The sequence below is a fragment of the Phoca vitulina genome, unplaced genomic scaffold, assembly GCF_004348235.1.
Source record: "Phoca vitulina isolate PV1807 unplaced genomic scaffold, GSC_HSeal_1.0 scaffold13, whole genome shotgun sequence".
In the NCBI taxonomy this organism is placed as follows: Eukaryota; Metazoa; Chordata; class Mammalia; order Carnivora; family Phocidae; genus Phoca; species Phoca vitulina.
The window spans coordinates 8,638,956-8,651,316 of record NW_022589716.1 but is presented as its reverse complement, the minus strand read 5'-3'; the positions used below and the strand labels follow the sequence as shown (position 1 = coordinate 8,651,316).

Sequence of the window (12,361 nt, the reverse complement as noted above, 5' to 3'; positions counted from 1 at the left end):
TCAGCTGGAGCCCATCAGCAACCTCTTGCTCACAGGTGTGATGGACACCATCCTTGCCCACCAGCCAGCCCTGGGAGGCTCCCACCCAGCACTCCAGCCCAGGCAGTCAGGGGCCACGAGAGAAAGCAGCCCCACCCCAAGCCTTGGTGGGGACTCAGCCTCAGGTAGAGGGAAACTCAGATCCATTCCACTCAGAACAGCTTCTCATGGAAGGAACAACCAAGCTGAGCGAGAGCACCCCCCCCCCCTTTGGCAGGAACACATAGGCCCAGCCATAACCCGCGTCAGGAACCACTCCTTCCCTGTTTCCGGGTCCAACAGACTCTACTCATACTGACTCCACCCCCTTGCTCTCTGGGAGAGAGAGCTTAGCTAGGCTAAGTCTTGTTTTCCCCATCTGTAAAGCAAGGAGTACCAGGAGCCTGACCTTACAGGGGAGTATAAGAATGAAAGGAGATACTGATCATAAGAAGCTTAGCAGGGGTCCTGGGTACACCTTGCACCCACAGGCCTCTGCTGTTGGGCCCTCTAGGTCACCCATGGAGCAGTGAGGGGTCACTGACCTTCAGGGCACATTTCTGCCCAGTGCGCCTGTGGAAGCACTCCAGCACCTTGCCGTTCACACCCAGGCCCAGCACCTGCTTGGACAACTGGTAGTCATCGGTCACTGCATACTTCTTGGGCTCCCGCCGCCCCCCGAGGGCAGGAGCGCCGGCTGAGCCGGGTCCGCAGGGTGCACCTTGCGGGGGCACATTGCCCCCCTGCTCCTCTGCTGTCTCGCCATCCATGGCCCCCGCGGGGCGCTCAGAGACGACCCCAGCCTGGCGCGTCCAGGGCCACCTGGGGGAGAAGTGAAAAATGAGTTCCGCTCAGACTCTTCCAATACTCCGCAGCCCGGAGCCCCTGAGCCTGGCTGGGCTGCGGGCAGCAGACAGGGCCGGGAGTGGGAAGCGAACTGTCCGAGAGTACAGGCGGGAGGCGGGGGGCGGTGGTTGCGCAGCCCGGCACTAGCAAGTCCTGCCCGACTCCTGTCAAGAGGGGAAGGGACTGGGCGCCGAGAGGCCGCGAGTTCTGGGAGCAGGAGGTGGAGGGAGCCCTATGAGGGCGTACCTGGCAAGAGCGTCCCTGACAGCAGGGTACCTGGCTGGCGCCGGCGAGGGACAGGGACCGGGGCCCCGGGAACCCGCGGCGGGAGCTCCTAGAGCCGAGTCGCGCCGGCGGCGGCCCACGTGACCGCTCCCCTTTCCCTCCCCCCCCACCCCCCATCCCCCGTGAGTCCTGGACTTGGGGCCGGGCTCGGTCAGCCTTAAAGGGCCAGGCGAGCCCTGGCAGGACCGGGCGGGGAGGGAGGCCCTGGCGGGCCCCGCCCGGGCGCCCGGACAGAATAGGGGGCGTGGCTTCTCGAAGGGGGCGGAAACCTAGGCGCTCTGGACACCCGCGAGGGCGGTGTGAGCCCCGGAGTTTACCAGCGACCTAGGAAGTGACAGTGCAGGAAGTCTAGTTTCTCTCGGAGCCTCAGGAAGCCACTTGAGTCGGGCGTTTTCCCTGCACTCTGCAGACGGCCCTCCAGCAAGGCTTGTAAGGCTTGCGACTTCCTTAGTGGTGGCCCACCGCCAGCCTACCTAAAGTCTTAATTTTTGCCATCAGGCCAAGTGAAATGGCATTTCGTTGTGATTCGCCTTTTTCCAATTCCTGGGGGCTCTGGGTGTCTCTCACCTTCTGTGCATCTCCTGCTCATATCCGTGGCTTATTTTTTTCCCTTGGGATACAGCGTCCTTAGACCAGATAGCCTAAATTCCCATTTTGTCAGATCCATTAACTTTTCATCTTATACATTAGGCTTTTGGTGCCCCGTTTAAAAAGTCTCCTCCTGACACTCCATATACTCTATATTAACGATGTGGTGTTCCCTTCCACTTTTAGGTCTCTATTCTGAGCCCATCTTAGACTATCTTAGGTATTTTGACCCAGTTTTCCCATCACAGGCTGTTAAACAACTCTTATTTCACAGATGAGGAAACTGAGGCCCCCGGAGAGGAAACAACTTGTATAGAGCCACAGGGGGTGTTGCTCTCTCCTGTGACAAATCTGCATTACTCCTGCACACCCGCCCACTCCTCAACCCTCAGGCTGAGGGACTGGAATGTGGTGGTTCACTTGGGACTGGGAAGGAGAGGCTTGGGTTAAGGTCCCTGCGCGGGCCTCTTCTGCCATCTACAGGCCACTTGTAGGACTGCAGGCGCTGAGGCCTCAGTCCCACCCGGTTCTCTGAGCCCTTCTTCTGGCTTTGGGATTGGGCCCAGATAGCCTCCCGCCCACCTCCCCATACGCCAAAACACATACACACACACACACACGCACGCACGCACGCACGCATGTGGATGCACGTGGATTCCTGGGCTGCAGGTCCAAGGCTCTTCAGACCAGCACTCCCAGGAGAGCTGGGACTCCGTGTGTGCAGGCATAGAGCCAGAGGAAAGGGCCCAGGGCTCTGCCCTGTCTCCTTGAGACAACCTTCAAGCCAGCAGGGTTTGGTGAAGCAGAGACCCTGATGATGGCCTCAACTGACTAAACCCTTCTTTCGGACCAGACACTGAGTGGATGTTCTACCGGGGCACTCCATGACCTCACTGAGACCAGAGGAGGCAGGGCTGTACCCACCCCACATAGCCTACAGGACAGACACGCCCTGAGAGATCAAGCAACCTGCCAGTAGCTTGATCAGTAGCTCTCATGGCAGGGTCTCCATCCCAACCCCCAAAGAACAACTCCAGGGCCCAGATCTCACCCTTGAACGATACCCTCCTCTCCTGTGCCTCCCTGCCCCCTTCCTACCTCCACTTGTACAAATATGCTCTTACACGTGTTCACAGATGCACACACATGCACAAGCGCAGATTTGCACATGTGCCCAGACACATGGGCTTACGCGTGCACCACACGCATACAGACATTTATGCCCAGCAGGACCCAGAACCTCAGTCCCAGAGCCCCACCTAAGAACCTGATCCAAGATCTCAGAGACTGTGATCTGGAAGCTTTCACAGCTTGGAGACTGGAGAAGGATCCTGCTTCTGGAGGTGACTGGTTTGGGCCAGGTGAAACCAAAGCTGAGCAAGATCTCATTCTGGACAAGCAGGGTCCCAGTCACAAGCAGAGTGCTGGGCAGCTGAGGGTGGGGGCTGGCTCCTTGTCCCAGCCAAATTATCTCAGTGTATGTTGCAGTTGTTATCTTATTTTCTAAAAATAGAATCAGATTACAATTGTTCTAAACATTTTATAACTGTATTTTTTTAAAAGATTTTATTTACTTATTTGAGAGAGAGAGCGTGAGAGAGAGAGAAAGAGATCACGAGCAGCAGGGGAGGAGTAGAGGGAGAAGCAGACTCCCCGCTGAGCAGGGAGCTCGACGTGGGACTTGATCCCAGGACCCTGGGATCAAGATCTGAGCCGAAGGCAGACGCTTAACTGACTGAGCCACCCAGGCACCCCTATAATTATATTTTTAAACTGATCTCTTTTTAATTCAAATTTTAATTGCATAAGTAAAACTTGCCTGTTATAATAAATTCAAACCATAGGGAAATGTAAGAAGTAAGCAATGGCGATGCCTGTCCCTTTGCAGTCTCCACCACCAATGCCAATGCTTACACAAGCACATACATTTCCCATGTAGGTAGGTCCATCATAGACAGATGTTTTGCAACTGTTCATTCAACCCAAGAGACTCAGAATGCTGCTCATTTTCCAGCAACCACTTGCACACTAATGGGAGAATTCACTGTTTGGGATAGCTGGGCTAGGGCAGGGGTGGGTTCGTGGTGTCAGACTTTGCCACCCAGCCCTCCATGATAGCTTTTTGTCCAAGGGGCCGAGGGCTGAGGCCTTTGGAATAGCTTACAGTGACAAAGGGGTCCAGTGTGTGTGTGTGTGTGTGTGTGTGTGTGTGTGCAAACGCTCGAGCATCGGGCGGGGTGGGGGTGGGCAGTGTAGAGGACTGAATATAGCCCCTACACATACACACACACACACATAACATGTGTAGACTATTCTTCCGGGAGAGGAAAGGCTGCAAATGATGAGACTAGAGAGACCAAATGAGCCAGACTTTGAGGAAGGCACTGCTGTGTATTATTGTGACTGACCCGTCTTGTGACTATTCCTGGTGGGGAGGAGCAGGGAGATCCTGCAGCAAGGCCCATCCCTGGAGTGTGGGGAGGGCTTATCCTGGAGAGAATAAGGAAATGTGTCGAGTGAAACCATGAGACGAATTGCCACTGGGTGGCATCGTGGGCCCAGCACTCAGAGCAGGGATGGGTAGGGAGCAGCCAGAGCAGGAGAGGTGATAATGAGATGGCCAGAGGGACCCACAACACCTGGGGCAAAACAGGGGCACACCATAGACCATGCACACAGGTGAGGTGCGTTACTCTGTCAAATGCACAAAGGTGGTTGGAGGGCAAAACCCTTGGGGCCATTTAGTTTAACACAGAGAACTGCATAATCCCTGACATCCATAAGGGAGCTTTCAAGGGGACACCCACGGTGCTCTGACACTGACTAGCCTGGCGGCAGGGAAGCTTCACTGTGGACCTTAAAGCTGGATCTTGAAGGATGCCTAGGAGTTGTTAGGTCAAGGAACCTAGAGAGGAGGCGGGCGGCAGGGGGTGCTGGGGTCCAAGCACCAATTCATCACTTGCCAGCTGTGAGATCTAGGGTACATTCTCACTTCTCTGTCCCTCCATCTCCTCACCTGTAAAGAGGACACACTATGTAGTGGTTAGACAATGAAATGAGGCTGGAAATCACTGATAGTACATGGCACATCCAAAGTGTTCAGTGAAGGGAAGAGGTAGTCCTGGGATAGAGAGCTTGGGATTTGGCCCCATAGGGACCCAGCTTCAAATCTTAGTTCTGTTGCTTGGCAGCTATGAGGGCCCTTTGTCTTCACAGTAATGGGGCAGTAGACAGTTTCTACTGAAGAGACTGCACCCTACATAGGTGCTCCATGCTGGGGTCTCCGAGTGCCCCAGCCATCAAATGGATAATGAGGTCGCCACACCTGCCCTATCCCAAGATTGGGATGTGCCTTCTCTCCCAACTCTTTCAGAGAAAACATTCTTGCCTGGATCCTTTTAGCTGTGGTGGATCCTTGACCCCCGCGGACCTGTTCGGATCTGAGGCCCCCCTCTGCAGCCCTCCCCTCCTCCCACGTCCTTCTCCAAACCCCACCCCATGCCACCGACTTCCCCACCACCCCACACAGAGTCCGGGGATCCAAATGCGGCCCACAGGGGGCGCTTGCACACCGGACAGACCGCTTTGGGGGAGTCGCTAGATGGGCGGACAGGCCCGTGACCCTGCCCTTGCGCTGCCACGAGTTCTGCAGAGACAAAGGGGACTGTCCCCAACGAAGCGGAATGCCCAAAAGTAGTCTGGGCTCGGGCGGGTAGAACCCCTGCCCCTCCCTGGCCTCCTCCAACCGGGTCTTTCCCTACTGGTCTCTAGGTCACGTTCAACCCGGCTCGTTCTTCAGCTTACGATCCCAAAGCTGCAATTGGCCCGCCCCGGCCACTCGGCTCCGCCTCCTGAGCTGCGATTGGTCGGCGAGCGGGACCCCGCCCCATTTTCCTGGAAAGTTCTTGGAAATCTGTCAAAGGTGTTGGCTTTAGCAGCCCTCAGCGCCACACTGGGGAGCCGGCGCCCCCACCCACGCCCCTCCCCGGCCCGGCAGCACAGCCGGCGGTTCTAGGAAGACGTCGCTTCCGGGAAGGGCTGGGACACAGAGAACAAAAGATTAGGCGGCTCGCCCCGCCCTCCCGGCCCGCCCCCCGCGCCCTCCCGGCCCGCCCGCGCGGTCGCCTCTCAGTCCCAGCCCGCCGCCCGAGCGCCCAGGGAGCCTCCCCTGCGAGCGAGACCTGCGCCCACGGGCTCCCTCCAGCCGCCGCCGTCCGGCCGAGCCCCAGCTCCGGAGCTGCTGCTGCCGCTGCCGGGACATGGTCCTCTGCGTTCAGGGGTAAGCGCGGCTCCTCGCCCCCGCCCGGCCTCTGCGGCCGGCATTCGGGAGCGTACCGCCTCGTGCTCGCTGCCGGCCAGTGAGAGGGCTTGACGGATCGGAGATGACCGAGTGCGGAAGGACCTCGGGGTGACGACAGGGAACGGTGACAACACCGTCACTACCTGTACTCGCACTGTGGGTGGTGAAACTGGGGGTCGGCTGGCGACGGGAGGAACACGGGGTAGCCTAACCCTGGGCTCTGGCTGGAGCAGTTGAACGCCCGCGAAGCGCGTACTCCCAAGACGTGGCTCACCTGCCCAGACCCCCTCTGGGCCCAGAGCTCTCTACCCTAGCCTGCAGGCCGCAGGGCCTACTGGTGACCTTGGGTTAGCCCCTGCCCCTCTCTGTCCCATCATCCGCTGTTCTGCCACGGGCTAACAATTAGGCTTTTCTTGGGAAGCCAGCCTGAGATCCATGGCACCCCCCAGGTTGGCACCTGCTGACCAGCAGCTCTTGGAAGAGCCTGAGTTTGGCCTGATTTTACCTGTGGTACCCCCACAATTGCGTCACCCCTCCTCTCGGCCCAGTCTGGGATCCCATTGTGAGGACTTGGCTCCTGCCTCCCTTCTCCAACTTTCCCCAAAGACAGGGGTGGGGTGGGGGCTGATAAGACAGAATCTTGGCCTCAGCTGAGCATTCTTGGTACATTCCTTCCGCCTCAGCATCCCCCTTCAACCAATAGGTCTGATGTTCTCCAGACTGATCTGACAGGAACTCAGAAAGCTCCAGGGAGAGAGAAAGGAGAGATGAGTGAGTGTCCACACCCAGGGAGAGCTGGGTGGCCCAGTGACTGTTGTTATCAGAACTGGCATAGTACCAAGTGAAGAAGGGTGGAAGGTGGGGCAAGGCTGAAGTGCCCCTTGCCCTGAGCCGTCCTGTTTCCAGGGAGGCAAGCTAGGAAGATTGTGCTACTATACTTTTACCTGATTGTCTCCAGCATCTCCCTCCTCTGAATTTTGGGACTCCCGAACACCCCACACCCTTGTCCTCAGGACCCCTCCCCCAATTCTGGGGTCCCACATTCTCCTTTTACTTTGTTCCAGACGAAGGCCCCTTGGGACCTCAGGGCCAGTGTTCGGTGTCAGGGAGCAAGATTTTTAAGACCTCCAAATACACAGCCACAACCCAGCTGGTGCCCTCCTGGGGTAGGGAGCAGAGATTCCCAGATGTAGGTTTCAGCTGCTGGCTTTGCTTGAGGGGCCCACCCTCAGGGCTGAGTATGCTCCCCTGGCATGTGTCCCCAGTCAGGACTCACAGGCGGGGCTCCGCAACAGGTACCCACACGTACAGGCACCCACACCTGGAACACACAAGCCATGGCCCTTGCCATGACGATGACAGCTGTGGACACACCCCTCCTCAGGTACACGGTTACTGGCCAGGAGCTTGCGGAGACCAATACAGCTGTTTCACACACCGAGACACCATGTTGACCCTAGAGGTGCCCACACGCACAAGGGTCCTGCTAAGCTGTCTGGACGTGGCCACACTGGAGGCTCTGGCCTGAGTGGCTAGCCTGAGCTGAGTTCGGGGACCCAGCAGGCAGGCCACCAGCTGGTTGCTTAGAGCTTGGCCTCTGTTTCCCCCAGTAGGATTCCAGAGCACCCGTAATGCACCCAGAGTGGCTGTGGAGAAGTACTACGCAGACTATGGTGGACCAGGGTCTTGTGACCCCTTCTCCGGGTTTGTTAAAATCTTCTAATGCTCACCTATAACCTACACTGTGAGATCTGGCTCGTCTGCCTGCGTCCCACCAAGGCTTCTGTCCACCTCTTCCCACCTCCTAAGAAGTCCCTGGCACTGTTTACCTGTGCTGTCACCTCTGCCTGGAGGGAGTGCCTTCCCCCTCCTCCTTCCTTTGGCCTCACAGACTCAGCTTAGGAACAGGCAGACCTTGACCCCCCATGACACCCTTTGCATTTATGACTTTGGGTTATAAGTTCTCCTTGAAGGCAAGGCCCATGGTTTTGTTATCTTCGTGTCCTGAGGCCCAGCAGGGGACCAGACCCAGAACTGAGGCCTGAGGATGTATTTCCTGAGGAGTGAGGAAGGATGAGCAGTCTCTTCCTTGGGATCCAGGGCCCATGCCCCTCACTCCCGGGAAGCCCCAGGATCACCATGCTGGGTGGCCTTCCCCTAGAGAAAGGCTACTGCTCAGATTGGGGCTGGCTCAGCAACCCAACTCTAGCCACCTGAGAATATGGTATAGCCAAACCCCGCAGGATCTGGACTGGTAGCATCCCTCATTAGGGGGTGGAGAAGCTGACAGCAACGTTCGCATAAGATCATAAAGCCTAGTAGGGCTGGCTTCCCAGGGTGGGAACTGGAATGTGGAGTGAGTACCCGGCCCTTTGCGGGAAGCTTATGTTTGTGGGAGGTGGGAATTGCCAGCGCCTTTAGAGGTCAGTGTCCACCCCAGACTCCCAGCTGGGAGGAGAAAACAGGATGGGAGTCTGACCTGTTTGGGGAGATTGGTCCAGCCTCTCAGCCCTGGCCAGTGTGGACCTAGGTCCCTCCGACAGATACTCCTATCCAAGGGGAGGTAGCATGTGACCTCAGGCATCCTACCATAATTTGGGGGCCTCTCTGGAGCACCCCATGAAGGCCCAGGCCATGGCTCAGGTGGGACCAGTGTCATCTAATCAGCCCCCCTCAGCCCACAGGGCACCAATGGGAGGCTTCTTTGCATTGGATCCTACCAATGGCGGGGACGCCAGTTGCCCATCCTGAGCTAGAAATGCCTATGGGGAATGATCTGTGTTTTCGGTTGGTACGCAATAGAGAGATTAATTACTGTTCAATAAATGCAGGAGGGTGGAGAAGGCTCTTTAAAAAGAGAATCACCACCTGGGGGAAGCCATCAAGGAGGCTTTTGTGGTGACAGCTGGGAGGTGGTATGCTGACGTCATTGAGCCCACAAGGGGGACACTGAGATGGACTGGCCAGAGGTCATGTCGCTGGTCCGGGGCACAGGGGGTCTCTGGAAATAGGGCGAGCACAGGGCCTCCACTCACTGCCCATCCACCCTCTTCTAGACCTTGTTCTCTGCTGGCTGTGGAGCGGATCGGGCAGCGGCCCCTGTGGGCCCAGTCCCTGGAGCTGCCCGAACCAGCTATGCAACCTTTGCCAGCCGGGGCCTTTCTGGAGGAGGTTAGAGAGGAGACCCCAGCCCAGCCAGAGAGTGAACCCAAGGTGCTGGACCCTGAGGAGGATCTGCTGTGCATAGCCAAGACCTTCTCTTACCTCCGGGAATCTGGTGAGTTTGAGGAGGGAAGCAGGCTTGTTCTGGGAAGTCCGGTGGGAAAAACTTAGCTCTGTCCGTTGAGTCTGATCTGAGAGACGTGGCCCTGCCCAGGAGAGTCTGACGGGGGAGGTGCAGCGCTCCCCATGGAAGCGTAAAGGGGCAGGCAGAGTCCTGCCCTGCCCTGCCCGGCCCTATGTTGTGCCCCCCAGCCGAATTCCCCTGTGACCAGTCTCTCGGCTCCCTCTCCACTTGCCTAGGCTGGTATTGGGGTTCCATCACGGCCAGCGAGGCCCGGCAACACCTGCAGAAGATGCCAGAGGGCACATTCCTCGTCCGCGACAGCACCCACCCCAGCTACCTATTCACACTGTCGGTCAAGACCACCCGAGGCCCCACCAACGTGCGCATCGAGTACGCCGACTCCAGCTTCCGCCTGGACTCCAACTGCCTGTCCAGGCCGCGCATCCTAGCCTTCCCCGACGTGGTCAGCCTGGTGCAGCACTATGTGGCCTCCTGTACCGCCGACAGCCGAAGTGACAGCCCCGACCCTGCGCCCACCCCGGCCCCGCCTACCCCGAAGGAAGACGTGCCCGGCGACCCGGCGCTGCCCGCGCCCGCAGTCACGGCCGTGCACCTGAAGCTGGTGCAGCCGTTCGTGCGCCGAAGCAGCGCCCGCAGCCTGCAGCACCTGTGTCGCCTCGTCATCAACCGCCTGGCGGCGGACGTGGACTGCCTGCCGCTGCCCCGGCGCATGGCCGACTACCTCCGACAGTACCCCTTCCAGCTCTGACGCGCCCGGGCGTCTGCCTAGCCTCACCCGGCCGTACCCCGAGGGGACAGCGGCCCCAGCTGGACTTGGGCTCCCGCCGTCCCTCCTCCGGTCAGCCCGGTGACTACGTGCCCCTGAGCGGCCGGACCAGGAAGAGCCAGCAGGAGCAAAGGCTGGGGGGTGAGGGGCAGGGAAAAGCGTCCCACAGCCGGGAGGTCAACCCCCACCCAGCTCCCTTGTGGCTCGTTGTGGAGAGCCATGGGTCAGAAGAGAGGGAGACAGGCAGGACCTTGTCTCACCCTGTGGGCTGGGCCCAGGCCCCCACTTGCCCGCTATGACCTCCTGGACTGTGTAGACTTTGCCCGCCCTGGTTTCTCAGTCCACAGGGTGGGGCGGGCCCCCTCCTTCCAGCCACCCTGTCTCGGGATGGCGGCCAGAGGAACTGAGGTTGGCAGTGACCGTCCCCCGATGGGGGAACAGGCCAGGCTGGGGGATGGCAAAGTTATACAGTATTTATTTATTTATTCTCCTTGGATTGGTCTCGAGGTGAGCCAGCCCCACCTCTCTGCCCTGAGCCCTGAGTGCTCTGGAGACCCCAGCTCTGCCCCAGCTTCTCTGGTTCCTCCTTGTGGAGAGCCCCATCCTGAGACCTGTTGCTGGACCCAAGGCAGTTCTGGATATCCTGGCGCTGACCCACCACCTGTGAATGTGTCCCCCCTCTTCTGCCCCCAGCCCTGCTTTGGGAGGGTGGGTAAATGGACAGGAAAATGGAGCCAAGGTGTCAGTGCCCGGCCCAGCCCGCCACTCACCCCATCACAGGGCAGAGCCCTACTGGCGCAGGGCTGGTCTGACTGGGCCCCGGGTCTGCTGGGCCCGCTTCCTGCCAGGAAGGCACCTGCACATGAGAGGGAAAGGAATACGTATCTGATAAGACTTTATAAAATAATTATTATTATAACAGGCAAAACCCAGTTCGGTAGTCTTTTTTTCTTCTACTGATTTTTTCTGTATCGACAATAAAATTGTACTTTTCATTTAAGGAGCCCTCAGTGGGTCCTCTTTTGAGTTCTTACACAATTTGTCCCATTTGATATTATTATTATCCCCCACTTTACATCTGGGTCAGCTGGGGCCCAGCGACCTTATATGGCTGAGCAGGCCCTACTAGGGGACCCACTAAAAGTTGGAGGGGAACAGGGAGCAGGCTTCCTCTCCTGCTACCTCTTGTTCCCCTTGGAGAATGGGAGGCAGGAGGTGAAGGGCAGTGGGACTGCCTGCCGGGTCACTGCCCAGGCCTCTGCCAGCTGGGAGTGGTGGCAGCAGACCACCCGACCTGAGAGACGTGTAAACAGGAGATGTCAATTAAAGACTGAAAGTGGAGGATCCTGGGGGAAGGGTGCTATGGGGACACCCACTCCTGGAGGCAGTGTCTTTTGAGATGAGGCCAACAGAGAAGTCGGGGCCAATCATTTCGGGAGAAATACAGGGAGTGCAAAGGCACCAGGGCGTGACCACAAGGAGGCGTGGGGAAGGGTCATTCTGTGCGGTGGGGCAGAACAGTGGAGCTGGGGATGGTAGCCAATAAGCTGGCAGGGTCTGGCCTGAGGTGGGACCTGGAAGGGTTCTGGCACAGGCTAGTTGGGGTTGGGGGGACCCCTCTCCTCTCAGGGCCCTATACCCCAGAAGTAGATGGAAGAGCGATTAAAATGAAAATACTCTCCATCATCTGATGGTCTGACTTTGTAACACTTCCGTATCTGAAATTCCACTGTGTCCTGAAGTCTTCTGCACTTTCACTTGAATAACTCACAGGAAAGCTCTTCTGAAACTCATTTATAGCCTTCTAACCCTTATTTTAGAAATAGTTTTAACCTTCCTGTTTTCTTGGGCTTTAGATGATTAGAAGAGACAAATGCTGGAAGACTGAGAGCAGAAAGGTATAAGGAGCGGCATACTGATGACAGGAGGAAGCAGGAAGGGATAAAAAGCCAGAACTGTGGAGGCACAGAAATTTGTGGGCGTGGAGATAGTTCTAGCAAAGATTAGAGCTGATACTGGATGAGAGTGAATAAGAGGTGAGTGAAGGCTGACTTTACTGGGACTAGTGCCCAGGCCCAGGTGCCCAGCCTGGCACCCTCTCTCTTGCCGGCTGCAGGGCCCGACAGCACGCCTCCTCCAGGTCACCATGACCCTGCCAGGGATATCTGCTGTTCCTCATTGCTCCAGCCTGGATCTCAGCCCCTTTGTGACTCCTCTGTCTGCTCCACCCCCAGATCTGAGTCACCCGATG

At 57.8% G+C, this 12,361-nt stretch overlaps 2 protein-coding genes across 2 annotated transcripts in view; one reads left to right on the top strand and one right to left on the bottom strand.

Moving 5' to 3' along the window:
- MAPKAPK3 (MAPK activated protein kinase 3) overlaps positions 1 to 1,223 on the bottom strand; it is a 29,857-nt gene extending 28,634 nt beyond the window's left edge. Inside the window, exons 1-2 of the mRNA XM_032411364.1 lie at positions 1,111 to 1,223; positions 564 to 840 (exon numbers count right to left, since the gene is read on the bottom strand). Of these exons, the coding sequence (XP_032267255.1) occupies positions 564 to 788 (225 nt within the window). The 5' untranslated portion in view covers positions 789 to 840; positions 1,111 to 1,223. The remainder of the gene's footprint in view (positions 1 to 563; positions 841 to 1,110) is intronic.
- Positions 1,224 to 5,883: 4,660 nt separating this feature from the next.
- CISH (cytokine inducible SH2 containing protein) lies at positions 5,884 to 11,128 on the top strand. The gene is made up of 3 exons (XM_032412192.1): positions 5,884 to 6,016; positions 9,094 to 9,314; positions 9,560 to 11,128. The coding sequence occupies exons 1-3, from the start codon at positions 5,997 to 5,999 to the stop codon at positions 10,090 to 10,092; spliced, it is 774 nt and encodes a 257-aa protein (XP_032268083.1). The 5' UTR covers positions 5,884 to 5,996; the 3' UTR covers positions 10,093 to 11,128.
- The last annotated feature ends 1,233 nt before the right edge of the window (positions 11,129 to 12,361 follow it).

What these genes read in the sequence shown, in the direction of transcription:
- CISH (XM_032412192.1), top strand. Translation starts at nt 5,997, where the DNA reads ATGGTCCTCTGCGTTCAGGG. An exon ending in ATGGTCCTCTGCGTTCAGGG is followed by an intron (nt 6,017 to 9,093) that starts GTAAGCGCGGCT and finishes ACCCTCTTCTAG; the next exon opens with ACCTTGTTCTCTGCTGGCTG. An exon ending in CTCTTACCTCCGGGAATCTG is followed by an intron (nt 9,315 to 9,559) that starts GTGAGTTTGAGG and finishes CCACTTGCCTAG; the next exon opens with GCTGGTATTGGGGTTCCATC.